The 25,640-nt window shown below is 33.7% G+C and overlaps 3 protein-coding genes and 1 non-coding gene across 4 annotated transcripts; 1 reads left to right on the forward strand and 3 right to left on the reverse strand.

Moving 5' to 3' along the window:
• Positions 1-1,209: 1,209 nt before the first annotated feature.
• LOC110993228 (SH3 domain-containing protein Dlish) lies at positions 1,210-4,833 on the forward strand. The gene is made up of 7 exons (XM_022259397.2): positions 1,210-1,374; positions 1,648-1,841; positions 2,049-2,236; positions 2,539-2,705; positions 2,928-3,026; positions 3,266-3,390; positions 3,925-4,833. The coding sequence occupies exons 1-7, from the start codon at positions 1,326-1,328 to the stop codon at positions 4,087-4,089; spliced, it is 987 nt and encodes a 328-aa protein (XP_022115089.2). The 5' UTR covers positions 1,210-1,325; the 3' UTR covers positions 4,090-4,833.
• A 1,002-nt stretch (positions 4,834-5,835) lies between these two features.
• LOC123690719 lies at positions 5,836-5,954 on the reverse strand. The gene has a single exon (XR_006751319.1). It is a non-coding gene; the product is annotated as a 5S ribosomal RNA (ribosomal RNA).
• A 184-nt stretch (positions 5,955-6,138) lies between these two features.
• Positions 6,139-9,132, reverse strand: LOC110993162 (28S ribosomal protein S15, mitochondrial). Its single transcript, XM_022259304.2, has 5 exons — positions 8,838-9,132; positions 8,518-8,651; positions 7,831-7,904; positions 6,762-6,883; positions 6,139-6,481 (listed from the first exon to the last, which is right to left on the reverse strand). The coding sequence occupies exons 1-5, from the start codon at positions 9,023-9,025 to the stop codon at positions 6,178-6,180; spliced, it is 822 nt and encodes a 273-aa protein (XP_022114996.2). The 5' UTR covers positions 9,026-9,132; the 3' UTR covers positions 6,139-6,177.
• Positions 9,133-12,155: 3,023 nt separating this feature from the next.
• Positions 12,156-25,479, reverse strand: LOC110993156 (vacuole membrane protein 1). Its single transcript, XM_022259290.2, has 10 exons — positions 25,337-25,479; positions 24,642-24,910; positions 20,708-20,814; positions 19,606-19,719; positions 18,972-19,071; positions 14,505-14,686; positions 13,657-13,857; positions 13,084-13,308; positions 12,551-12,840; positions 12,156-12,474 (listed from the first exon to the last, which is right to left on the reverse strand). Exons 2-9 carry the CDS (start codon positions 24,837-24,839, stop codon positions 12,582-12,584), a joined length of 1,386 nt encoding a protein of 461 aa, XP_022114982.2. The 5' UTR covers positions 24,840-24,910; positions 25,337-25,479; the 3' UTR covers positions 12,156-12,474; positions 12,551-12,581.
• Positions 25,480-25,640: the final 161 nt, after the last annotated feature.

Genomic DNA, 25,640 nt, shown 5'->3' on the forward strand with positions numbered 1-25,640 from the left:
CAAGCATTACGATTTGTTCCTCAAAAGCTGTTATAAACTGTATGAATAAAGACCAGCGGCAACATTAGGAGTAGAGACTATGCGCCAAGTGTGACTGCCGTATTTCAAATCCTATTTGTTTTTGTTTTATTATTCACTACCTTCGTGCCTTTCTTGCTAAATCATAGCGTATAACATGGATTACAAAAAATTCTTACGAATGAAAGTTTGTGCGTGGTCCTTTTCTTGGGATTCGTATATTATAACAACAGAAACTAAGCTTTACATCATTATACATTACCTATATTATCAATATTTTAGTTGGAGACTGGGGTTACTAATAGATGATAAGATTGTATTTCAAATCATATAGATTATATAACAGAAAAACCATATAAACAACTTGGCTTAGACAAACGTGTATGCAAATCTTTTAATAACATAAATTCTATAAAATGCCTGTACTTTGCTTTTGTTAGGAGCACACTAGAATATGAATGCATTGTTTGGTCCCCCATCTACAAGAAATACATTGAAGCGATAGAGTATATACAAAAAAAAATCCTTAAGTTTTTAAGTTTTAAGGATTTCCAAAAGTTTAGTAGCTACTTAGATTCCTGCAAGTACTTTGATACTGAATTCCTTGAATGTAGACGTAAACAATACGACCTAATATTTTTACATGGTATTTGCATAGGTTTAATTGACTGCCCTGACTTGTTGTCGCTTTTGCTGTTTCAGACCCCCATATCACACAATACAAGGCAAATTCATGGATCTATGACCAACTATTTATGAAACTCAGTTATGTATCGTATACCTACAGGTTACACCATAAATTACCAGCAAATCTATATATTTAAAAATTTATAAAAAAAACTCTGGTATCATTTATTAATAATGGCTTTGCTATTCTTCCTTTATATTAAATATTTATTATAATGATCAATGAATCTTAGAATTTATAATTTAGAATAGGTAAAACTGTGCTTTATAATTATGTTTGAATGTGTATTCCGTTTTTGGCTTTTGTGTATAATATAAATGTTTGAATATTGTTAAATGAGTAGCTGTAGGAATACTTTGATAAAACAAATCAAATAAATATGATACATGTCAGCAGCTAATAGACAAAAAAGCCTTTACATGCTGCTTACAGTCTGTGTTCCTTTTTCGATTGACAATTTGTTCACTTGACACTTATAAATGTTTTCCTTTTTTGACTTTTGAAGTAGGCAACAATTAACAAGTTAAATACCTACTTATTAGTTAACATAAATTGATCTCAAATATTTTTGAACTAATTTGTAAATGGATTTTCATAAAATATTGTAAATCAAACAAACATGGCATTCTTGTGCCCTGTGCGAATCAGACGGGGTAAAAAGAAAAAATGTAAGTAGTACACACATAACGAGCTTTCCAAAGAAAAACTGCAAAGTCTGAGAACTGAGTCAATGACCTCAAACGTTCGATACTCAAAAATAATTTAAAACTTAATTAATTTTAACTGTATTTTTTTACTTTAGGTTTATTGTAAACATTTCTGAAGTCTTTAAAGATATTACCTTCATATAAATAAAATGTTCTTTCTAATTATAAAATAATACGAATCATTTATACTTACATTAAACATGTTTTAAAGTATAAAAATAAATTGTTTGCTAGCAAGTATAGGAGATTCTGAAAAGGATCTCTCAAGACCTGGCTCAGGATTGAGTCCAGGTATGGGCCGCATCACCGGCTCTGCAAGTATCGAGACTCTAGTCCGAGTTGGCATTGAGAAGGAACATGGCCTGAGTCCAGACTCGAAAATGGTTGTGCTTCATGATTTTACACCATGTGTAGATGATGAACTTGAGGTAAAGCCTACATTAGAGTTTACTTATTTTTATTAATTAATTGTATTTTAAGCTAGTGGTATAGATGTAATATTAATTTTTTGACTGTAAAATCTTAAATACATAATTAGATAATTTTTCTAGAATTAATTAATAAGTGTAGTAAAATACTTGTTGCACATTAATCATGGTGTTTTTCGTTAGATATTTATTAAGATCTATTTTCAGGTGAAAAGAGGCCAAATTGTAAATGTATTATACAGAGAGAATGATTGGGTGTATGTGATAGTGGCAGAATCTAGACGAGAAGGATTTATACCACACTCTTATTGTGCACCCTGTGAACATCATGACTTGAAAAAGAAATTGCCTAGAAGCCGGTCACCTACAGATTTAGCTCATAGGGATGTTTCACAGTAAGACAAAATAATTTTTATCGTATCTTCCTCTACTGTTTCTTTATAAAATACATAATACACCTGCATGGTGTTTGAAAAGTTTTAGTATTCAAGAAATAGAAACAGGCACTAATTTGGCTCATTTCCCTATAAAAGGGTTTTTACATAATATACATATACAGTATATAGTATACTACAGTATTTTATATAAATAATAAAATATAATTTTAATTTAAAATTTATTTCAGTTTTGTTTAAAACAATTATTTGTTTTGTGTTAACATTTCTAAACAATGGTTAAATTTATTTACTTGTTTCAGATTATCACTATCAGATGGTGCAACAAATGATGTACATTCAGAGTTGGGAAGTGAAGGTGACGCCTGTCCATTTAGCAAAGACCCATCTGGGCGGTATGTAGTACTGTACACATTCACAGCAAGAGATGAAAATGATGTAGATGTAGAAAGAGGGGAATTTGTTACAGGTAACTAAAATAATATATATTTTATAATTTCTTTATTCTTGGGACTTGTATTGAGGTCCAAAAACCAAATGTCTCTAAATTTACTACTTGTTCTTAAATTAAGGGCAAAGAATTGACAAACGATAATTATCAATATTAAAGAGGCATATAAATCAAGCATCCCCCCAAAAATAAATACTTTCTCTTTGTAGTGTTGATTGATTTATATTATATTATTTTCAGTGCTAAATAGAGAAGATCCAGACTGGTACTGGATAGTGCGCAGTGATGGCCAAGAAGGTTTCATTCCCTCTGGCTTTGTGTATCCAGCTGTAGTACAAGGTAAAACCACTCTAAACATAGAGTTATACAAATGATGTCTCACATATAATTTTCAATTTAAATCTATTGTTAAGTAAAACACAGTTATAAAGTCTTCATTCATTTTTGTCCAATGAATTTCTTTAAAAAAAAATTGTTTCAACAATATTGGTTGTAGGTTGACACTTAATAATAGGCCGTCACTCTTGATGTGTGATGTCATTAGTCATAATATGAAATGTATGTACTATTAATTCCAGCACAACAAGAAACTCCCCAAACAATTCATTCATCACAAGTTAACACAAAAACTATCAACAACACACAAAAAGACAATGACACTAGATACCATGGGACAGAGCTAGTCATGCTCTACGATTATAAGGTGTGTATAAATATTCTTAATAATAAAGTCTTATATGTTATATTTATTTATTGTAATGGAATTCTCAATTATGGAAAAGGTGCCATTATTAAAAGCTACCTCTAGTTGTATTGTGAAGACTAGATGGAATACATTTTTTTTTAATCATCTTTTTTTTTCATTACTATAGTTACATTCACAGAATCAATAAAATACGTTTATTTTGGAACATAAGATCATCAAGGTATCACTTATGTCACAATGACATAGAAGAGAATAATCAAATAGTAATTTTGTCATTGTTTCAAGCAATAATTATAGAATTTTTAACTTACCAAATTAAAAAATGCATTTTCATTAAGAACTCTGTTTATTTAAACATTGAGGATTTGGAATCGCGTGTCTTTGGAAACGAAAGTAAAAACGTGCAACAGACAACAATTTGTTAAGAGTCTAAACAATGAACTTAAACTAAATCGCGACTATATTCTATTTCTTACGAAATATCTAGATATATTTTTATTTCTATTTTATTTATATTTGGTTGATTTAAAGGCACAAGCACCGGACGATCTATCAGTGAAAAGGGGAGAATGGGTATACGCGGACCTAACACAGCAAACAGTAGAAGGCTGGTTATGGGCTCATGCGCCTAAATCACGGCGATCCGGCTTTATTCCCACTGCATATGCGCGCACGCCGCATACTACATCACTGTAGTTGGCATGAAACGTCAGTATCCAAATTATGTACTAAACTTATAAACAATTGTTTAAAACATCAGTTATTGAACTCAAAACTTAAAATTATATCTTTATTAAAAGCAAATAAGAGTTAATATTAAATTATGTTGACTTCATGCAAATTCGAGCATTCATTGTCAGCACAATAAATTTGGTGTCATATTAATTTATTTTTTTCAATATTAAAAAGAATGATAACTTTGTATGCTGTTTCACTATTTAGATATTGGTTTATCAATATATGTATGATACAAGTTAATTTTTATGATGTTAATATTGAAGATTATGATTTTCTCTCGATATATCAGATTGTAGTGTAATTTTGCTTAAGCACAATGATACTGTAAAAACATTACTTTTTTACTATAGAAACAAAAAATACTTTGTATTTGATTGTTAGCCAATATTTTAACTTTCTGATTATTCTGAGATGTAGTAGTATTAATCTAGATGGGTTTACTTTATACTATTATATATTAAGTCTTAAGATTCTTGCCACTTGTACTGTAAACTAGGATTAGTTTAGCAGTTAGTTTGTTTTTTAAGAGAAGTATTTTTGCATCAGCTTTATAAAGGCCATATTAAATTTTGTATATTAGAATTTTTATACCTGTAGGTAAGGTTGGCATTTATGTAATATATCCGTCCAAATTTGACTGAAATTGCGCTTTATATTTTCTATGTAAGTTATAATAATTGAATTAATAAATAATTTTATGAATTTGTTTTTTTTTAATTACCCATACTAGTAGGCATCTAACCGGAGACGAGTATATTATATGGTAATAGACTACTTTTTAAAGGTTTACTGTGTATTTCTGATAATCCCTACAATGTGGAAATTGGAAATAAGCATCGAGATTCAGGTCTTGTTTTGGCCTCGTATTATACGCGCAATAAGTTGGCGTATAATAAAAGTCCTAGCGGACATCTTCATTTCTCGCGATAAGGTTTTTAATTTTTTTGCCTCCTTATGAGGATTCAGCGAATTCTTTAACAGCCATTGTAGTTCTAACAACACACTGCCGCTTCGATTATTTCTGGTCTTCGCCAACTGAAAGGTTGTTGTATTTGTTGATAGTACGATATACGAACATACTTCTGATACCAAGCGTTTGAAGTGTCTGGATTATGACCGACAGCTTCATACCTACTTACTATACTACTACTGCTGCATGTCTTTTTCTTAATCAACCCATTTAGTCCTTTCTTACGATTAATTTATATTTTAATTGGTCTCATAACAGTATGATAGAATTTCTCGACACCAATAATATATGTCATCGTCTATTAATGTTTTAAGACACTAGGAATTTAAATGAAGAAGGATGACGTCGTTGCGCTACACAGGTATGAAAAAGTAAAATAACCTATACCTATATAAATGATTTGGCACAATTAATAAGCATATTTCGTGGTTCAGGTGTTTTAATTCAGTATCATCTCCTTGTATAAGCTATTCTCGTTTCTATGATAGTTCACTAAATATTGAATTCGCAGAATTTCATGCATTTTTTTTAAATATTAATTTTTTATTTATTATAATGAATATTTTTGATAGTAGTATGTGATAGTATACATAGTAGATGATGTAACTGTATTTCGCAAGAAAACTTAAGGATCTTGCAATTATTGTGCAGGGATTTTGTTGTATGTTTGATCTCTCGAAACAAACACAAGACTTATTTAGTTTCGTGGTTCCAAAAATATAGAAAAGGAAAAAAGCCAACATCACGAGGTGTTCCCAGGCGGTCACCCATCCAAGTACTGACCTCGCCCGACGTTGCTTAACTTCGGTGATCGGACGAGAACCGGTGTATTCAACGTGGTATGGACGTTGGCGATAGTCATATCGAAAGTATAAAATAGAACAACTATAGCAAAAAGTGTCGTTACGACTTTTGGTCTTAATTTTTTCCGTCTAGCCCTTTAGCAAATCGCAACGCGCGATAACGCGGAACTTCTCTCCAATATTATAATAATAATTTTCTCTTGTTTTTCTAAAGAATTAATAAAACAACATACGTCTATATAATTATCTATTTTATTTATTTAAACATTATTTCTAATCAATCAATAGATTTTTCTTCTTTTGCCTAGCTTGTTGCTTTAATGCTTCCTTTGCTTTCCATTCTTCTAACTGTGTTTCTACCTTTTTAATATCTTGCTCGTTAATTGTTATAGGTAATTGTAGCTCAATTTGTTCACTTCTTATAAATTTAAGAGAATTCAATTTCTCTTGTAGGTATGGTCCTTGTTGACTCTCAAGTAGGTTTCTATAATCATCCAATTTTCGGTTTCGTATCTGATCACAGTGCATTTCTGTTAATCGTCTTAGAGATTCCCTGCGTGTGAGTTTATGGTATGATCTACAAAAATAATTAAAAAAATTTATCATTATGTACACTTTATCTAACAAGTACATTTTCAATAAAAAATAAAATTGGTTCATTGCCAAGATTTCTACATCGCTGCATCACTTTAGTTGTGGAAATAAGTAGAATTTCAGATACTGTGCGGTACAACTGGATTAGCTATACCTCAGTGGTTACTATGCCTTTTAGGCATATTAACTAAGCAATATTCTGTTGTTTAAAATTGTTTGTTGCCCCATGAATTAGAGAAATACCAATAACGGAAGCTACTTACTCAGGATGTGCCTTATACTCTATGTTAAGTTTCTCAAGCAGCCACTCAAACTTTTTATAATCATACTGCCTCAAAAATTTCAGTAACTTCTTACGCTTATCTATCAGCTCTTGAACTACTTTCTGTAAATAAAATAATTTTACTAAATATACCATATTATAAAAAAGTTAATGAAAACTTTGCCCTGGGGAACAAAGTCGTAAAACCAAAATTCATTATTTTTTCAGGAATAAAAAAGAATGTTATGCTATTATTACTAAGATACGAAGTACATTACACATACAAATATACATATGAAATTAAAGTTATTTTTATTTTCGCCGATTTAAACGTTGTTGTTAAATTTACATTACAGTAATTTATCTAATTAGACTAAGGAGAAAAGTGTTTTACTACTGATTCCCTGTTAAAATATAATTAAGGACAACACAGTAACCACACGTTTTGGCTAATGTCTAGAACGTAATAATTTATTACCACTGTAAATGCAGAAATACATTATTACCACTCTTTAATTCTTTTTAAACTGTCGCATTTATCTTTTAAGATTAATTGGTAAAATAACAAGCCAAACTGAAACTATCTTTATGGTTGTTGCCATCTATTCAGGAATGTAAAATCAAGTAGTTGAGTATTACTAAGATTGTGCACAAAATAATTTCCGAATAATAAAGAACTCCTCGAGTTTTTTATACTTAAGTGTTCTAAAAAAATTCAGTTATCACCACCCAAGGAATATTGCATTACGACTTTGTTCTCTGGGGCAAGTGAGATAAGCCTGAAATATTTAGTATGTGTTTTGTACTTTATCACTTTATTAAGCTGCAAATAGTGGTACTTTAATATTATAATTATTATTTAAATGCAAGCAAGAATCTAAAGACTCAAACAGACCAACTAAAATAGGTAAATTTTTGACCATTTGTCATTGACAAGGCTGCAAGTAGTTGAACTCAGTAATACCCACAATAATTATACTGCAGGTGCCTGAATGTGGTAATAGTAAGTGGATAGAAATTATGTTTTAATAATGACATTTCATTATTTTAATCGTGAAATATTTGTTTACCTTTGTTTTAACATTTCTAGGAAACAAGTCCATAGTTTCTTGCAGACATCTTATGTGTCCAGTGATTCTGGCAACTGAAAAAGTTATACATAAATTCAATATGCACTTAAACCATCATTTTGAAGATACATTTTTGAGAAAATGAAAATATTTTAAAATCTCCCAATAGTAAAAAACTAGACTTGCAACAAAAACTATATTCGGCAGTATTTCGAATATTCGGCGAGGCCCTTGACCAAATAGCTGTACATATGTATAAAAGTATTTGGCTGGATTTTCTGCTTAAATGATTATAACCGAAATGAAAATATAAATACAGATATAGGTAATCAATTGATTTTAATTTTTCATTTTACCAATTATTTCTCTATGACAAAATAATATATTATTTAAGTATTCGGTATTCAGCCGAATATTAATATGTAGAGATTTGGTGATCTGCTGAATATAATAAAAGCAGCGGAATAGTCCAAATAACGAATAGTAACCGTAAATATTCATTGCAAGTCTAAAAAAAACAAAAAAAATTTTAAGTACTTGCATTCAAAGTATTGCTTGACATAATTTTATTTATGTCTTTGTGGCTGTACTTGTTTTGGTGTGGTTCAGCAGTACTGGTTATATATAAGATTTTATAATATATTATGTTAAAATGTCTGTGATTAATCTAAAAGTAGAAATGCATACTTCGAGTTTCAGCTGTATTTTCATCATATTTATGCCTCTTGACTCTGTCTATTAGATCTTTCTGTACTAGAGCCTTGTATTCCTTTCTTCCTAAATGTGCAACTGAAAATATTTGCTTTACAGCTTCTGGTGCACTAAAAGATAAGGTATCAAAATAATTATTAAATGTTAATACATGTATTATTGGTTTCACGTTAGCAATGACAGAGATAAATGGATAACTAACAGAATATTAAATGAATAGTCGCCTAAATGCTGTCGAGATTTCAGAAAAGCATAACCTCGAACATATTATAAAAATCTTGAAAATCTATACGTACTCTTTTAATTCTCCAGTTAGGTTATAGTCTAAGCCAGCATACTTTTCAGCATTTTTTGGGAGGCCCTCTAAATCACCAGATTTTTCAGGTTTGTATGCAGGAACGTATTCTGGTCGAACCCATTTAATATTTACTAATTGCTTAACTCCTCGATTTGGAATAATGAGTGAAGTAAATCGTTTTAACATTGCAATTAATCTAGCACACCTAGTATGATAATAGTAATGAAAAAATGTCCAATATTTACAATATAAAGTAGTAATATTTAAAAAAAATCTAATATCTCAACAACTCTATCAAGTGTTAGCTGTCATTTGTTAAGAAAAATTACATATGTTGATTACAGATTATGTTCCCTGTTTGACACAGGTAAGGTATACTTTAGTAGAACCAGACTGTTTTTTTTATATTGACTACATTGTTGTCATGATATTATATAGGTACTTTCAATGAAAAAAAATGAATAGTAGTCTGAAGGAATTACATAGCTACTGTTTATTAGTTAGCATAAGTGGGTTCTGCTTTCGCACAGTTAAAGCAACCTGCAGCTCTTGTGCCGCTGAAAACATGTTAGAAAAATAAACGAGATCAAATGTTTATAAATGAATTATTGATAGGGTATAGAAACAAAATTACTTTAATGACGTTACTCATTAATGCTAAATGTGAGCCCATACAAACTATGGCTCACTTTTTATACAAGAATTGAAGAAAATGAAGAGTAAATATTTACGATGCGCGCGCACCGACACCCTGAAGTTAGCTATAGTAAATATTTTAATTTTTTTCTCTTGTTAGTGTCGTTTTCCTACAAACGTAGGTTGAAATATAAAACTTTTGAAAATATTTTTATCTTGTTACGCCAATGAAGGATAACTTCTGACGCGTGTAGATAAATGCATACACAGTTTTAAAGAGAATAATTTAAGTGCAAAGGTATTAAGTATTTTTTTATGCATTACTATAGTCGTGATAAGGAAGACAGTTATAACTTTATAGTTTTTAAAAGAAAATTTAAAAAAAAAACGATAAACTTTTTAACCACTCTTTATTGTTTTAGATTATACAGCCACAAACTTAAATTACTTAGCCGATTTTGTACTAAATGTACCGCTTATATTTTAGATAACAAAATAATATGAGTTTATATAAAGGAACAACAATTGAAAATAACTAAACAATCCATAATTTTTCTATGCAATAATGCAAAAAACCAACTATATAGGAAGCAAATTAAATTTGCCCGTACAAATAAAGGATGCATAAATGGAATTCTAATACCTCAAAAAAAAAAAACATAATATTGGTAAAGATTCCTAACTTTTCAAGTTTTTATTATACATGCATTCAGAATAAAAGGAACGAGAACGAAATATATTTTAAATCTTACATTGAAGAGTAATCAACTTTATTACTATTTTAATTGGACACAATTTAAAGCTAGCTTATAATCAAATCTTTGACTTATTAAAGGTGCTAATTTCCGTTATAGATAGACCAATAGAGTAAATTAGGTAATGAGTTCGAAAAGTATTTCTAGTACTAAGTATATACTGTAAGTTATTAGAAATTGTAGTTATAAATTACGTGCAAAGAATAATAGCTAATGCATAGCAATGTTTCGTGGAATGTAGAAACACCTTAAACTATATCTACGAAAACCATTAATAATAATTAATAAAGAAATGTTACATACGCTTGAGCTTACTTAATTTTCAAGCTAATGCTTAGGATATATCAAATTTCGTAGATGACTTCATAAATTCTTCATTATGAAATGTGAATTAAAGAAATAAATATATTATAATTTGACACTAGCAAACATTGAATCCAATAAATAAAAAGTATTACTCAGAAGCCCCTAAAGAAATTGCTAAATATCTGTAAAATAATGTAAACTATTTATTCACATTGCGTTAGCATACTTCCGTTTTGTTATTTTATTAATTTGCAGATAACCCTAACATATGGGATGGTAGTTTTTGTGATTTTGGCACCAAATAATATTTAATACATCCAGGTTTATTACCAATGATTATAGTAACTGCTGTCTATAACTAATAAAAAAAGCTGTCAAGTTAACTTTCTTTATTCTTAATTTTGACATTACACCCCAATAGAAGATTTCCAGTCTAATCATATGACAATATCTTTTTATTTGATATACATATACGGAGCGGATTAAGCAACGCTGTACTGCCATTTTCAAAGTTTCTGTTATAATAAACGAAATGATTTCGTGTTGTAATTTTTACTTTCTCATTCTGCAAACATTTACTTATTAACCAAACCACTTCTAAATATTTATTGCTGAACAGTTGTGGAACAATGTTATTTCATAATGACTATATTTAAATAACGACATCTCTCATCTCATCTTTAGTAAAATTATGTTACATATAATGGTAACAATGCACTAGAAAAATCTTTACATACTACATATGATATAAACCACCATTTCTTAAAGTTAATGTCTTTTATATGATCCAAGAGATTAGATGAGAATGTTTTCTGATAGTTAAAAATAAATTATTGAAAGTGTAACAAGATGGTTGACAGTAATTGTCTTGACCATTTATAGAGATATTATTGTTATTTATGTTACTATAATCAAAAATTATAGAATTATTAGATTTTTACCATATTTAATCAGCATTTTTTTCATTATTATAAATGCAATTCATTACTTGTGCGTTTTTTACATACACATTTTTATAATTGTAATGGTGTTAGAACATCTAATCACTCACTCAACACTCAAATTGCTATAATTATTATCTCTTACAAGTTATTCAACTTTGAGTTTAACAGTTGATGTCAACTGTTTTAATGAAATTACTATTATTTCTTAAGTATCGAGCTTATAGATAAAATCAACCCTACTTAATATATTATATTTGCTATAGATAATTGGGCAAGATATAATCTGTCGTGCATTAGCTGCTTAATTATACAGCTTTTAATTACAAACACACATTTTCTCACATAAACAGAAAATTAAGACACTAAAATAGCCTTTAATATATTTAATACAAATTAAAAACCATTGTTTTTATGTATGAAAAACGATGTTATTTCACCTTAACACTATTTTAGAATACTATTTTAATAAAAAAAATATTTTCTAAGGTAACTATGTGGTACCTAAAAATACAAAAATTGCGTTACTTATTCACTTATTGACTCTTTCCGATGGGTCTATGTGGACAGCTTAAAACCATAAATGCATCATAGACAATATGTAACTTTATAGCATAGACATCTCAGGTAATGTAAGTGTTGCAATTAACTCGTTCTTTTTTCAAATTAAAGAAATTAAAATTGACTAACGCGACAATTACAATACCTAAGCTGTATGTATCATTTAAATCATTTAAACTTACTCTCAATTACCCCTTTAATGCCATTTTTTAAGCAAGTTCGAATATTATAATAGCCTATACAGTCTATGCTCGGCGTCGTCTATGGTATTGGCGTAAATCATTCCCCAGATTCAGAATCGAGACTTAGATTTCCGTGCCCTAACTAATTTGGCGTACGGAAGTCATACAAGCTAAACCTCGACTTTGAATCTGATTAATAGAGTATAAAGCAATGTACTACCGATGCCGTTGAGTCTTATCTGTCCTCCGCCGTGCTAAAAAAAAAACTCTAATGTATCGTTCAATAAAAAGTGTGGAGAATATATTTTCTAATCGTCTTTCAATTCTTACCGAGTCCGACCGCTTCGGCGGCCTTCATACCCTAATCCTTCTTCTTGCCCTTTTTCTTTGCGGAGCGTTTGCTGTAATTCTGTGCGAGCGCATTCACTATAGACACCACAAAGTATAGAACCATGGCTAGAACAAACTTTTCTAATAACATAGAGAGGACTGAGCCTTGATTGTCAGTCTGTGAGGCATTTTTATGTAATCTAGCTTTTTGGTTCCTGAGGAACTCCAGTAAGGGAGCCTCTAGTTTGGGCCCAATGTACGGTATCCGTTCTACCCATTGGAGAACTTGGCTGAAATTTAATAGAAAAAGTGAACATTAATTTTTCTGTTTTTTATTTAATCTGTGTAATCTGTTTTGGCTTTGTGTATTGTATTTGTGTTTTGTATAATAATATGTGTTAAGTAGCTGTTGATTACTTATTATTAAAAAAAATTATTATTATTATTATTTGTAGATAAATGTGTATATAGAGGTTTGTTCCATGCATATTTGTGTGACGACAATATGTGCGTAAAAAAAAGACAAAACTCACCCGACCAGCGTTTCATTAAACGCAATTATCACAAACATCTTCTGTATGTGCATTTTGATTACTGCTTTGCCCAAAAGCGTCGCCCCGAAGAAGGTCCAAAATGGTACCAGAAAATGTCCACAAGTGAGACCGGCCAAGTCAAATAGTGGGTTTGGTATAGACGCACACGCAAGTATACCAGCGAAACCAACCCGTTGTACCAGTTTTTGGATCATTACTTTTGCCCTGAAAAGCGAGAAGGGAATTTAAATATTCATGGAGTATAGAGAATAACACATAAGTGATGACAAAGATATTTCCAAAGATTATATTGTAATTTTTAAAGACTCGAAAAAAATGGCGTTCTATTTATGACTTTGTTAAATTCGTTATTTATTCAACTAATTTTCGCCACACACAGTATTCCGAGAATGAATACAAAATTAAAAAAATTAGATTTAAAGTAACAGCGCTTAGTAAAGTGGGAAATGTTAGCCCATATGAAACCACTAAATGTATTATTATAATATCTGTTAAGGGATGATTACATTATAAACATTTTCACAACTTTGAAGCACAAAAAGCAATAATTACCTGCCAGTTTTGGAATCGTCATCAGCTGTAAGTTCAGCTACTCCGCCCCCCGATAACCGAGCAGCTCGGGCCATAAAGTACGGGGGCAACTCCCCCAACGCTGTCCCCATACCCCACATCATAGACTCTATTCGAACCTTGGCCATTATATTCCATATCGACACGGTGTTTTGGGGGTCAATCTCCGTCGGACATATTATACTGGGGAAACAATTTCAATTAACCACTTCACTAGTGAAAAGTATCGATAATATTACTATGAGTACAAACAGTTACAAGTACTTTGGGTATGAAATATAAAGTATTTATAATTTAGCTTTATATATTTTAAAAGATTCTTAATTAAAGATCGATATTCAATGAAGTCGCTAAAGTTCTGTCAGATAAGTAAGTGAACGAAACGTTTACGAGTTTCCTAAACGTTCCTAGGCAACAACACTAACCTAACCCAAACTTTTACAAAAAACAAAACACGGAATTTCCAAGCTCTTAATTCTTTAGGATCACACCGAAATAACAATAACAAATAAAATAATCATGGCGGATTCGACAACATATTCACAATTTCACCAAAGCCACTTCAATTTTAAACAAAAAACCACTTTGCCAAAAGAAAGACTAAATATCATGATGCAATCAGCATGACCGCCATCTTTGTACATTATTAACAAACTGGCTTTTGGTCAGACAAATAATTTACGACGCTGCTTTATTTAAATCAATATACTAGCGACTTGATTGAATATAGATCTTTAATTAACTGTCTAGAGATTCAATTAACTCTCTGATTCAACTACTTTACTGCGACATATACATAAACACATATTAAAGCATATCAATATACATACTCGTTGGGATATGGAGGCGAAGGAAAGTTAAGTCCACCGCACTCGTACGCGGCAAGTGTTACGCGTGCTATATGCGGACCCAGGTATAGGAGGAATGTATGCAGGCCTGTACCGAGACCTACTGAACTGCAAACACCGAGGACCACCCACCAGCCCCACCAAGCAAGAGTCAGTACTGCCTCCTGCCAATATTAATAACATTTTAACTTTCAAAACCTCACAAAAAACCCTTGTGACTTTTACAGTGTCAATATTGTTTTATGAATTTTTTTGCTTTGATTGAGGTTTAATAATTTTAATTTATAAGATTTTACTCAATTATAGGGTTCTAGAAGATATAGCTTGTTAAGGATAAGGCCGCTTATTGCATGTCTTATATTTATTATGTTATTCGTATAAATGTAATGAAGTGTGAATAAAAAAGTAATTGATTTGTATTTTTATTACGCGTAGCAAATACGAATGATGATTAGTTTCTTAACAGATTCCAAATACACCTATACGTGCCACCATAACCACACATAAGTGCTTGGAAATAGAATCGTGTTTAACTTAGGTTGTTGGTTGACGAGGCAGACAAAGTTGTTTCTGACTTTGCTTACTAAAGTAAAAAATATTAACATCAGCTAATTCCCGAGTTTTTTTTGGTTTTAAACAAAAATATCTACTTTTACTAATATCTGTCTCTACAGCTATTGTTTTTTTTTTTTTTTTTTTTTTTTTTTTTATAGAACAGGGGGCAAACGGGCAGGAGGCTCACCTGATGTTAAGTGATACCGCCGCCCATAGACACCCTCAATGCCAGAGGGCTCGCGAGTGCGTTGCCGGCCTTTTAAGAATTGGTACGCTCTTTTCTTGAAGGACCCTAAGTCGAATTGGTTCGGAAATACTTCAGTTGGCAGCTGGTTCCACAGAGTGGTGGTGCGCGGCAAAAACTGCCTGGAAAAACGCGCAGTTGTGGAACGGCGGACGTCGAGGTGATACGGGTGGAATTTCGTATTCTGCCTCGACGTCCGATGATGAAACTCAGCTGCAGGTATTAATCCGAACAACTCCTCTGAACACTCTCCATGGTAAATGCGGTAGAAGATGCAGAGAGACCCCACATCTCTACGCAACGCCAAAGGATCAAGCCGCTTGGAGAGATTTTGGTCGTCAACGATTCGAACCGCTCTTCGTTGAATACGGTCAAGTGGAAGAAGCTGGTACTGGGGAGCACCCGCCCAAAGGTGGGAACAGTACTCCATGTGGGGCCGAATTTGCGCTTTATATAGTTGCAAGCGGTGGCCCGGAGTGAAGTACCGTCTCGCCCTGCTGAGCACACCGAGCTTTTTGGAGGCTAATTTTGCCTTTCCCTCCAAGTGACCGCGAAACTGAACGTCGTTCGATATGTCAACGCCAAGTATTCCAATGCTGGCTGTGGCTTTAAGGAGAGTGTTTTCGAAAAGAGGAGTAGCGACAAAGGGTGTTTTTTTAGCGGAAAACGCGCAAACTTGTGTCTTTTTGGGGTTAAATTGGACTAGGTTTAGTCTGCCCCAGTCAGAGACTCCACGTAGTAGGGTTTCTACTTCAGACACAAGTTTGTTCCGGTACTCATCGACATCTGCCCGAGAAATACTTGCCCGGCCAGTGTAAAGAGTGTCCCCAGTGCTGTCATCCGCATAGCAGTGAATGTTGCTAAGTTGCAACATATCATTGATATGCAGAAGAAACAGGGTCGGGGATAAAACACAGCCTTGTGGGACCCCAGCGTTCACGGGTTTAAGGTCGGAACATGCTCCGTCGATGACGACCTTGATGCTCCGATCGGCCAGAAAGCTGGAGATCCAATCGCATAATTTCTCGGGAAGCCCATAGGCTGGAAGCTTCGAGAGCAGTGCTCTGTGCCACACCCGATCGAAGGCTTTCGCTATGTCCAAACTAACCGCTAGAGCCTCCCCCTTGGACTCAATTGCCTCCGCCCATCTATGCGTAAGGTATACAAGAAGGTCACCAGCCGAACGACCACGACGAAAGCCGTACTGAGAGTCACTTATCAGCTGGTGGCCCTCCAGATACTCCAGGAGCTGGCAATTAATAATGGATTCCATTATTTTGGAGAACAAGGAGGTTATCGCTATTGGGCGATAGTTGGACGGATCGGAGCGATCGCCTTTTTTAGGGATCGGATGTATCGATGCGATCTTCCAGCACTCCGGGACAGTGCCAAGCGAGTACAGGTACCGGAAAAGGCGCGTTAAGACCGGAGCCAACTCAGGAGCACAAGTACGCAGCACAATTGGAGGAATACCATCCGGCCCGCTCGACTTATGTATGTCCAAGGAAGATAATGCTTTACGGACAGCACGTTGCCGGAATGTAACTTCCGGCATCGAAGAATCACACCGTGAAATGCTCGGTGGTGATCTCCCTCGGTCATCCAAAGTCGAGTTGGACGCGAAGAGACAGCCTAAAAGGTCGGCCTTCTCCTTCGCAGTGTGGGCCAGCGAGTCATCCTCCCTGTGCAATGGTGGAATGGAGGGCTGACAAAAATTCCCTTGGACAGCTTTGGCTAGAGACCAGAAGGCTCGAGTCCCCGAAGGGAGTTGGGCCAATCTCTCGCCAAATCTGGCAATGTGCTCTGACTTTGCTTTAGTGATTTCCCGTTTGAAGGACCTGGAGGCTGAGTTATATGCTTTTTTGAGTTCGCTGGTATTAGCATCACGAGATTTCGCCGCTTCTGCCCATGCCTTAAAGCATTCTCGCTTTCGACGCGAGGCTGTCTTGCAAGAACGCTTAAACCAGGGCTGAGACTTGCCACCGATCGGCACCGCAGAAAAAGGAATAAAGAGTTCCATTCCCTGCAGAACCACTTCGGCGACAGAGGCAGCGACGGAATCTGGAGCTTCAGACGAAAAGCAAATAGGCCCCCAAGGGTAGGACGCAAAGAAAGACCGCATCCCGTCCCAATCTGCTGACTTGTAGTGCCAAATACGGCGAAAACCCAAAAAGCGCGACCGCGAAGGGCGCGTAGATGGCACAGTACTCCGGACCACACAATGATCCGATGAACCCAATGGCGGGTCAACGGAGACTTGATAGTTCTCCGGATGCGAAGTCAGCAGAAGGTCCAACAAAGAGGGTTTATGACCGTCCACATCTGGTATTCGCGTAATCGCAGGGACCATTTGTGTCAGGTCGTAGGCTAAAGCAAAGTCGTGAAAGGATCTTCCCGCGTGATCGGTGGTTTCAGAGCCGAGCCAATCGGCATGGTGGGCGTTAAAATCGCCAAGTATCACGATTTCGGCGGTAGGAACCCTTTCAAGCAGGGAATCTGTAGCCATTTGGATGTGCTCGATGAGTCGGTCAGTTTCGTCATTTCCGCTATGGGACCTATACAGGCACGCATAGAATCGCGGATGGTCATCGCAGTCTATGCGGAGCCAGAGGTTAGATAGGTCCCTTCCTTCAAGCGTCCCGAGGCGACGAGAACAGATATCCTCTCTGACGTACACGCAAACTCCCGCCCGCGGCACAAATGAATGTTCCAATTTGTACCCCGGGTAGGAGAGGTAAGAAGTATCAGCCGGGGAGGATATCTGAGTCTCAGTGAGGAAGAATAAGGCCGGCTTCGCAGATTCAAGGTGAAAGTGAACCGCGTTTAGGTTTGAGTTGAGCCCCCTAACATTGGTGAAGTCCACTGTGAGCGTGGAAGGGGTTGCCTTCGGCGAATTCTTCCGTTTGCCCCGAGATCGAAACCTAAAACTAGAACTGGATGTTTTGTTTAGAGCGCAGTTTTTGCCCACCCCAGAATACGAAGGGCAGCCTGTGCATCCACCACCGGATACTGATTGTTCCGATGATGGACGCCCAGAGGGGGATTCTCCACGTGTGGTACCCCCCTGGGGTAATCTTTCTTTAAACTGCACCGTCATACTCTGGGGAAGGGGGGGGGGAATGGGCTCCGGGAGTCTCACTCACCGAACGAAACGCGAGTACAATAAGATAAACCTATTGCATCACTTCACGCCGGTTTTCTGTGAGACAGTGGTACTGCCCCGGTCGTGCCTGCCCATTTGGCTGAAGCCCGAAAGCAACAGCATGGCACTCCCACTAGGAAGGGGGTTGACTGATTGCACTGGTGAAATAACCTCTTTCACAGGTTATTTCACCAGTGGGCGATGGGGTCGTCAGGTCCCTACGCCAAATTGTTTCGTGGTTTGGCGATATTATTAATAATTTATTTACATCCGTTACAGCGCTGTACCAAAATTCAAGAGTATGAATTAATTGTTCAATTGAAATTGTCGGTTACGCAACGCAAGAACCCTTTTCACAAAGATTGGACCACTTTAGTTATACAATTGTTGAAATAATAATTGTCAGTATACAAAATCAATTATAGATATGTCAGATTTTAGTCGCACAGTATGTTTATGGTAAGGTATATACTTTGAAACTAACTAACAAAAGGGTAGTAAGAAATACCTGCACAAACGGCTGATGAGGGCCATTAACATAAAATGAGGCGGCGACACCGCTGACTAGAACAATTAGTGATGCTGCTAAACCTTTGTACGCTAACAGTCTGTAAAATAGATAATTTATAATTATAAACCAAAAATTTATCAATTATGAATGCTTTAAATACGACAGTCCGACACCAAATTCCAAAGACTCAAACTTTTTAAGTCTAAAAAACACCACAACGATGCTTTTATGGATTCATGCTGGTATGGCTTTATAGGAAATAAATATCTTATATCAGTGATGATATATTTTTTACCACCGGAGAATCTAAATAAATATTTAAACATAACTTACACCACGAGTCAATGATTTGACTTGTAAATAAAGTAAAATAATCGAATTCAAACATTAATTGATAATATCAATTATTCATAGATGACATTCAAAAAAACATCGTAAATCTTTTTCGTAAAACTTCAAACCGGAACTTTAAAAACATTAACCATTTGCGTCACTTAAAACTTAAAAAAAAAACATTTGCAAATATGTAACTAATTCCTTAAAATTATTCAACTTTATATTCATTTAGAGCCTCGGAATTAGTAAGGTACTTCCCTTATACGTCAGTTATAAAATAATACATAATATATACCTTCGTAAACCCGTTGAGCATAATATAAATAGTTCCCGAAAAAAGTACTCCAAAGTTGTGAGTGGTCTCCTCCATAGCACTAAGCTGTCGGTATCCATAGGGGCTGGTTTAGTTCTGAAATAATATTAAAATCTCAAAATGATTGTACCGCGTACGTTCTCGATATATAGATACATATATGTATCTAAGTATATATCGAGAACGTACATTATATTACATATATATTTCTATAATGTGCGAATGTTTTCCCATTATACGAACAATACGGATATATTAGATCTTTAATCGTTTTTGATTATATAACAAATTACAAAACGTATGGATTTCCGAGGAAATGAAATGTTGAAAAAGTCCGGACAATATAACCTGCGTTAAATCATTATAATATCGTTGAAGTTATAGAAATAACAGGTCCATGTCTAATAGTTTTAATATTTAAACAAGCGTTACATATGAAAAATATTTTCATTGTTTTACGAGAGAGCAATTAGGGGCGCGTTCCCGATTTGAGGACAAACAGTACCTAGGATGGAGCAGACACTATTTTAAAATGTTAATCCTATGAAATTAACTTTCATAGTTATATGTGCTATGCAATAAGCTATAGAAAAACAAGGCATAGGGTAAATCTCTGCATGACTTCTGTACTTTTCTACCCGAAATGTACTTTCAATAGGTATCGGACCAAGTCATACGCAAAAATATAGGTGATGAAAAATGTTCAAATTTACCTAGTGAAATCTTTCTATATATACATATAAACGTCAATCAGATAAAGTATACTTACGATTTAGTGATACAATCAAAATATTCGTTAGTTTTAAGGATTAATATATTTAAATAAGGGTAAGAGTCTAGAAACTACTTAAGATTTAAACTTGAGAACGAAGTCAAACGTGATATCGGCAATCATGTTGAACAAATGTCCTTGCACAGATGAGATTTTTAGATATCTACTATTATTACATAGTGACGTGTCGAACGCGTGATTGGTAAATCAGTAGACGTATGTGTCCCGCGGTGCGATACGATGCGCAAACTTTCCCCCACCCCTTGTTTAATGCTAAAGAAGTTTGCGGGTATCTGTATTTCAATTACGTACTTAATCTCTTTCGACGGCGCGTGATGCAGCCCGTTACGTGGACGCTGTATTTGCTCCGTGTCAGTTTGCACTGCAGCCGCCAGCTTGTAGTACCCTAAGCGGGCGAGCTAGAAAAAACATATTAAATGTATTATAAATTTAAGGTAATTATCGATGGAAATCCGGGGACTCGGGAGCCGGTGGACCCGAAGCCGTTATAAACGGGTCAGTACACATCCCGACATCTACATTGAGCGGGGAAAATTTCTAGAATTTACATTATATGTATATTAATGACTGCGCATCTAATAGCTCCGCCAAAGAAATTCAAACTATACTATAATGCTTTTTTGCACTTTTGTATTAACCGTGAAAGATCATAGAGATATATATAGATCAAACATGTCGAAACTTTTGCCGTAAATGTAAGCTGCAGCAAGTTCAAATTGAATTGAAAAAATCTTCATTGATGTTCCTTTGCAAGGGGTGGTCGTCTTTTAAGCCCTTAATATAACAGGAAAAATTACTCTTAAGTTAATGTACAATTTTAGACAAATTACCAACTTCGATTTCGCATTAAAAATATAACCTATGTTCAGTTCTATACAAATTCATAAAAATAACAATTGATACAATAATAAGTTAGACGTTAGTATTCAATTGTTTATTATCGGTAAGAAAACAGTGTTTTTGTTAAGACGGTGTAAAGACAATTTTTTTGGGGTCTAAGAAAGCGATTTACAAAAATGCTGACTCTCTTTAACTTTAAATTGGAAACTACCTATTAAATTTCAATACAAAAAACAAAATTTCTTTGGAAACATCCGACAATTATACATAATAGGCACATTCACGAGGAAATCGTGACAATATTCTACACTACATGCAAAATGAATTGACAAAGCGTGAACAGGCTATTAATTTAGGAAACAATATTTGGTGATGATTAATGTTCTATACAAAAAAAAATGTAAACTTATTGCAGTTATCAGGTAAAGTGTATTTAGGTAAGTCTCGTGTCGTCAAGATAAAAATAAAATTAACCTAGATAAGATCTGACAAGATTTCTCATCAATCGCACAATTTAAACGGCCAAATATAAAAAGTGCGTGCGTACAAAGTACATATGTCAGAAGTGGAACTCATTTGTAAATTAATTATTACTAAGGTAAAAGCCCCAATAGATGAACATGTAACATATTCACACTGTATACGTGCTAATGATAATATAAATAATGAAAAAATCTGCGTTTAATGGACAAGACTTTACGCAACAGAATTGCCATCATAAGTTCTAATATGTAACTACTAAATGAATACATCAACTAATAGCGTGTATTTTCTCGATCTCCGTTTCTCAGTCTCTCTCAATCAGCCTCATCGCTCTCTCCCTTTTCATCAACAAAAACGCTGCACATCTTCGTGACGTTTTATCCGTAAAAAAATTACCCTCATGCGCCTAATGAATTTTCACTTTGACAAGTTTATTAAATAAATCTGCAATATCGACAGAATTGTTTTCAGTAATGTATACTTACAAATGTATATAACTTATCACAAGAAATCTTATACTGGACAGGTTAGCTCGTAACCACCGTCGAAACTGACGAAGACATCACGAATACAAAATAGCATTTCACTTTCCAAAAATGCAACAACGTTCACTCTCATTTGAGGACCGTTGTCACACTTTCATGACAATTGCTCGGAAAAAGATTTGGCATCTAACGTACGCGAGAAATTAAACAAAAAATAATATAAAGCATGGTGTTCATTTAGAGAAGAAAGCCACCCTGAACATATCACACAAAATATTTTAAAAAATAGTACTGTTATTACCAATATTGCCGAGGGTAGGAACTAGAGTTAAAAGCAAGCGATACAAGACGACACTATTTTTACTATCACCGTAACGAATTGCAAACAGCTGATTGTTGTGGCAATACTCCAACGCGAAATCCACGCCTTTGTTTCCCATTTGATAACAATTAACAATGTAACATCACTATAATTGAATCGTATGGATTGTGAGTTTTTCTATTATTGATAATAATATATTTCAGGTTTCCCAGGTTCAAACATTTTGAAAGATGTTTGTGTGGCATTTGTTTTTATTCATGTTGATTAATTCAAGTTCAGTTTTGATTCTTAGAAAAAAATAATGATTTTTCGGCTTGAAAGAGAATAATATTAAGTATTTTTTGTTTTATTAGATTTACGATACTTACTAGAGGCAGACATTCAAATAATTTAAGTCTTATTGGATTACTATAATTAAAAGTTTACAGACCAAGTCTTAATATGCAAAAATAAAGTGGCGTGATCGTCGCGTGCGGTATGTGCCAGCGCAGCCAGTGACCTGTGTGTGAGTAATTACGTACAACGTACATACACTTTGGAATAAATCTCGAAAGTCACATATATTCTATTGTTTCCTTTGTTTAAGGTAGCATTTTTAAAAGAATAGAGACGTTCAGTACGTCAGTTATCTAAGACTTGTAGGCATTCATATTTAATAAAAATTACGAATTTGGAAATTTTACCTGTCTGTTTCTGCTTATACAAAATATTTTTTTCAACAGACCTAATATAGGTACGTCATAATTGAAACTCTGTGACTAACCCACTGTAGTCTTGAGTTAGACGTCTTAGAACTTTCACCTTCCGTTTTACTTTCAATTCTCGTACACACATTAGTTATTGTATTACATAAGCATGTCTCCCTTATATGTGCATACTTCATGAATCTTACTGTTTTGTCATTAAGCTAGTACAGATGAAAACGTATATAAATTATGTTATTTAAATTTATTTACTCCAATGATAAGTACTTGTAGTTTTCACTTTCTATTCAAGTGTGACTTTAGGGCAATTCCGGTAACGTAAGCCAATTTATCATTCCATTAGCCGCCGCCGGTTAAACGACGTCAACAAAGTTATTAGAGCAAATCGCGTACCCAATGTATATAAAAGCAAATTGATTGATTTTTGGAGCTGTTTTAAGTCATTGAACTCTATATTAACTTTATAATTTTTACCACCCATTCTATTACAATTATGTATGATAATTAAATATTTATCGTAAATTTAAGTTTATATAATACTATGGATTGTTTTGCCTGTAAATAATTGGAATAAAGAGGATTTTGACTAATCATAATCAAAGAAAACGCAAGATATATATTAAATTTGGCAAGCAAAGCAGCAAGCACATACAAGTCTTACTTTACACATGCAGGCTAATTAGTCTAGTATCTACAAAAAAACAGTCATTAATTTTTGTCCTAATCAACTAAATAAGCCAAAAGAGGAGATAATAAATCACAAAGTATGGTTTCTTTGTAATCAGTTGATCAATAAATATCAATAATCCACTTGTACTTAAACAAAAATCAATAAATCAAAGTAGTAAATTGAGGATATCTGATAAATGTTTGGATCAGTTTTCTTCACTCACAAACTTGTGAACCACATCACTTACTCTATATAAAAATAATTATTTAATTTGTCCAGGTACTTCCACAACCATTACTTTGCAATTGCATAAAGTTTAAATGATTTAATATGTATTAATATATAAAGTTTATATAACTAATTAATTATAATTTCAATTCACTATTCAATGAATATATGTAGTTCAAATGCTAATTATTGATCATTATGCTTTTATTAATTTCAACTTGAACCAATAAACTTTCACTAATTTTCTTGTTCACATAATATGAGACTGAAAAGCTTGTCTGCTATAGAGATTAAAAAGACAATTTTGACCCTTACTAAAATTTGAATGTCTTTTGTATATTAATACTTGTGAATTACTTAAAACACACAAAGATTTCTACCTAACAATTGCACAAAATCATAATCTCAAGCAATGCTTTTGTGAATAAAAACTTAAACAAAAAGACATAACAAGCAAATAAATTCACACATCAACATACAACTGATAATATACCAGCTCATTTTTGTTGCCTGAAGTCCGTTGGCCACGTTTTCTACATTCTGCTCGCAGTTGCTCCTTGCTCATAGATGCTAGAGCTTCTGGACTGAGGTTTTGACGCACCTTGCCATTGTCAGAAACAGAGTTTTGGCGGGGTATAGCTAATGATGCAGCTTGGTTACGTGCCCGACGAGTGCTGGCTAGTTTTGTCATTATTTCTTTCCAAATCCACTAAGCTTAAGCTATTTATGTGTCCTCATTCTTTACAGTCTTAGCACTTTCTCCTGGTTGTAGTTTGCATATGCGTCACAAAAGCAACAACTTATTCGTTTGAGTAAATAAAAATATACTTAAAACAAATGTGACAAAGAGAATATTTTATAGTTAACAAGACATGAAGAAATGTTTAAATAATATATATATCAAAATTGGGCTCTTAACGTAAGACATCACTCACTAATAATTATAATTACCCTTTCGATATCGATTTTAGACACTTTTCGGTGTTGTGTATCATCAATATTGTTCAAATCATTTGAATAGTTGCTATTCACGTAAATAGGCAATTAATTATGAAATGCTATATAAGCCGCTGTCAGCCCCTAATAAAATAAGCTTAATAAATTAGTTGTCTCATTCTGAACAGTCAGCAGTTATTGATGCAATTTCTAACCTAACAAAAATTAAAGAAACTATAAAAATATACTCACATCAACAAACCAATTCACTTATTAAATTATATAAAAAATCTATTGCTGCCCTCTAATACAACTGGTACTTTAACACAGAAACTAAATATAAAAAAATCTATGGCATAACACAACACTCTTTAACAATCATCATCGAAAACTGAAATATATTGCCATGTTTCATAGGATTTTTATATACAAGTCATTAAATATTTTCATTCATTAGAATATCACAAAATCAAATTATGAAATGTTATCATGTGCCATCGACATCAATCATACTAAATAATTTGAAAATTAAATTATTAATAGACGTCTCAAGGAA

This window comes from Pieris rapae, chromosome 3 (assembly GCF_905147795.1).
Source record: "Pieris rapae chromosome 3, ilPieRapa1.1, whole genome shotgun sequence".
Classification (NCBI taxonomy): domain Eukaryota; kingdom Metazoa; phylum Arthropoda; class Insecta; order Lepidoptera; family Pieridae; genus Pieris; species Pieris rapae.

Excerpts from the sequence above, each read along its gene's own strand:
- LOC110993162 (XM_022259304.2), bottom strand. The coding sequence starts at position 9,025 with ATGTTAAAACGATTTACTTCACTCATTATTCCAAATCGAGGAGTTAAG. Across the intron at positions 8,652-8,837 it reads CTAACTGGAGAATTAAAAGA|TGCACCAGAAGCTGTAAAGC; the intron begins GTACGTATAGAT and ends CTTATCTTTTAG. Across the intron at positions 7,905-8,517 it reads AAATACAGCTGAAACTCGAA|TTGCCAGAATCACTGGACAC; the intron begins GTATGCATTTCT and ends TAACTTTTTCAG.
- LOC110993228 (XM_022259397.2), top strand. The coding sequence starts at position 1,326 with ATGGCATTCTTGTGCCCTGTGCGAATCAGACGGGGTAAAAAGAAAAAA. Across the intron at positions 2,237-2,538 it reads GCTCATAGGGATGTTTCACA|ATTATCACTATCAGATGGTG; the intron begins GTAAGACAAAAT and ends TACTTGTTTCAG. Across the intron at positions 3,027-3,265 it reads GTATCCAGCTGTAGTACAAG|CACAACAAGAAACTCCCCAA; the intron begins GTAAAACCACTC and ends TATTAATTCCAG.
- LOC110993156 (XM_022259290.2), bottom strand. The coding sequence starts at position 24,839 with ATGACAAAACTAGCCAGCACTCGTCGGGCACGTAACCAAGCTGCATCA. Across the intron at positions 20,815-24,641 it reads CAGGCAACAAAAATGAGCTG|CTCGCCCGCTTAGGGTACTA; the intron begins GTATATTATCAG and ends TGTTTTTTCTAG. Across the intron at positions 13,309-13,656 it reads GACGATTCCAAAACTGGCAG|GGCAAAAGTAATGATCCAAA; the intron begins GTAATTATTGCT and ends CTCGCTTTTCAG.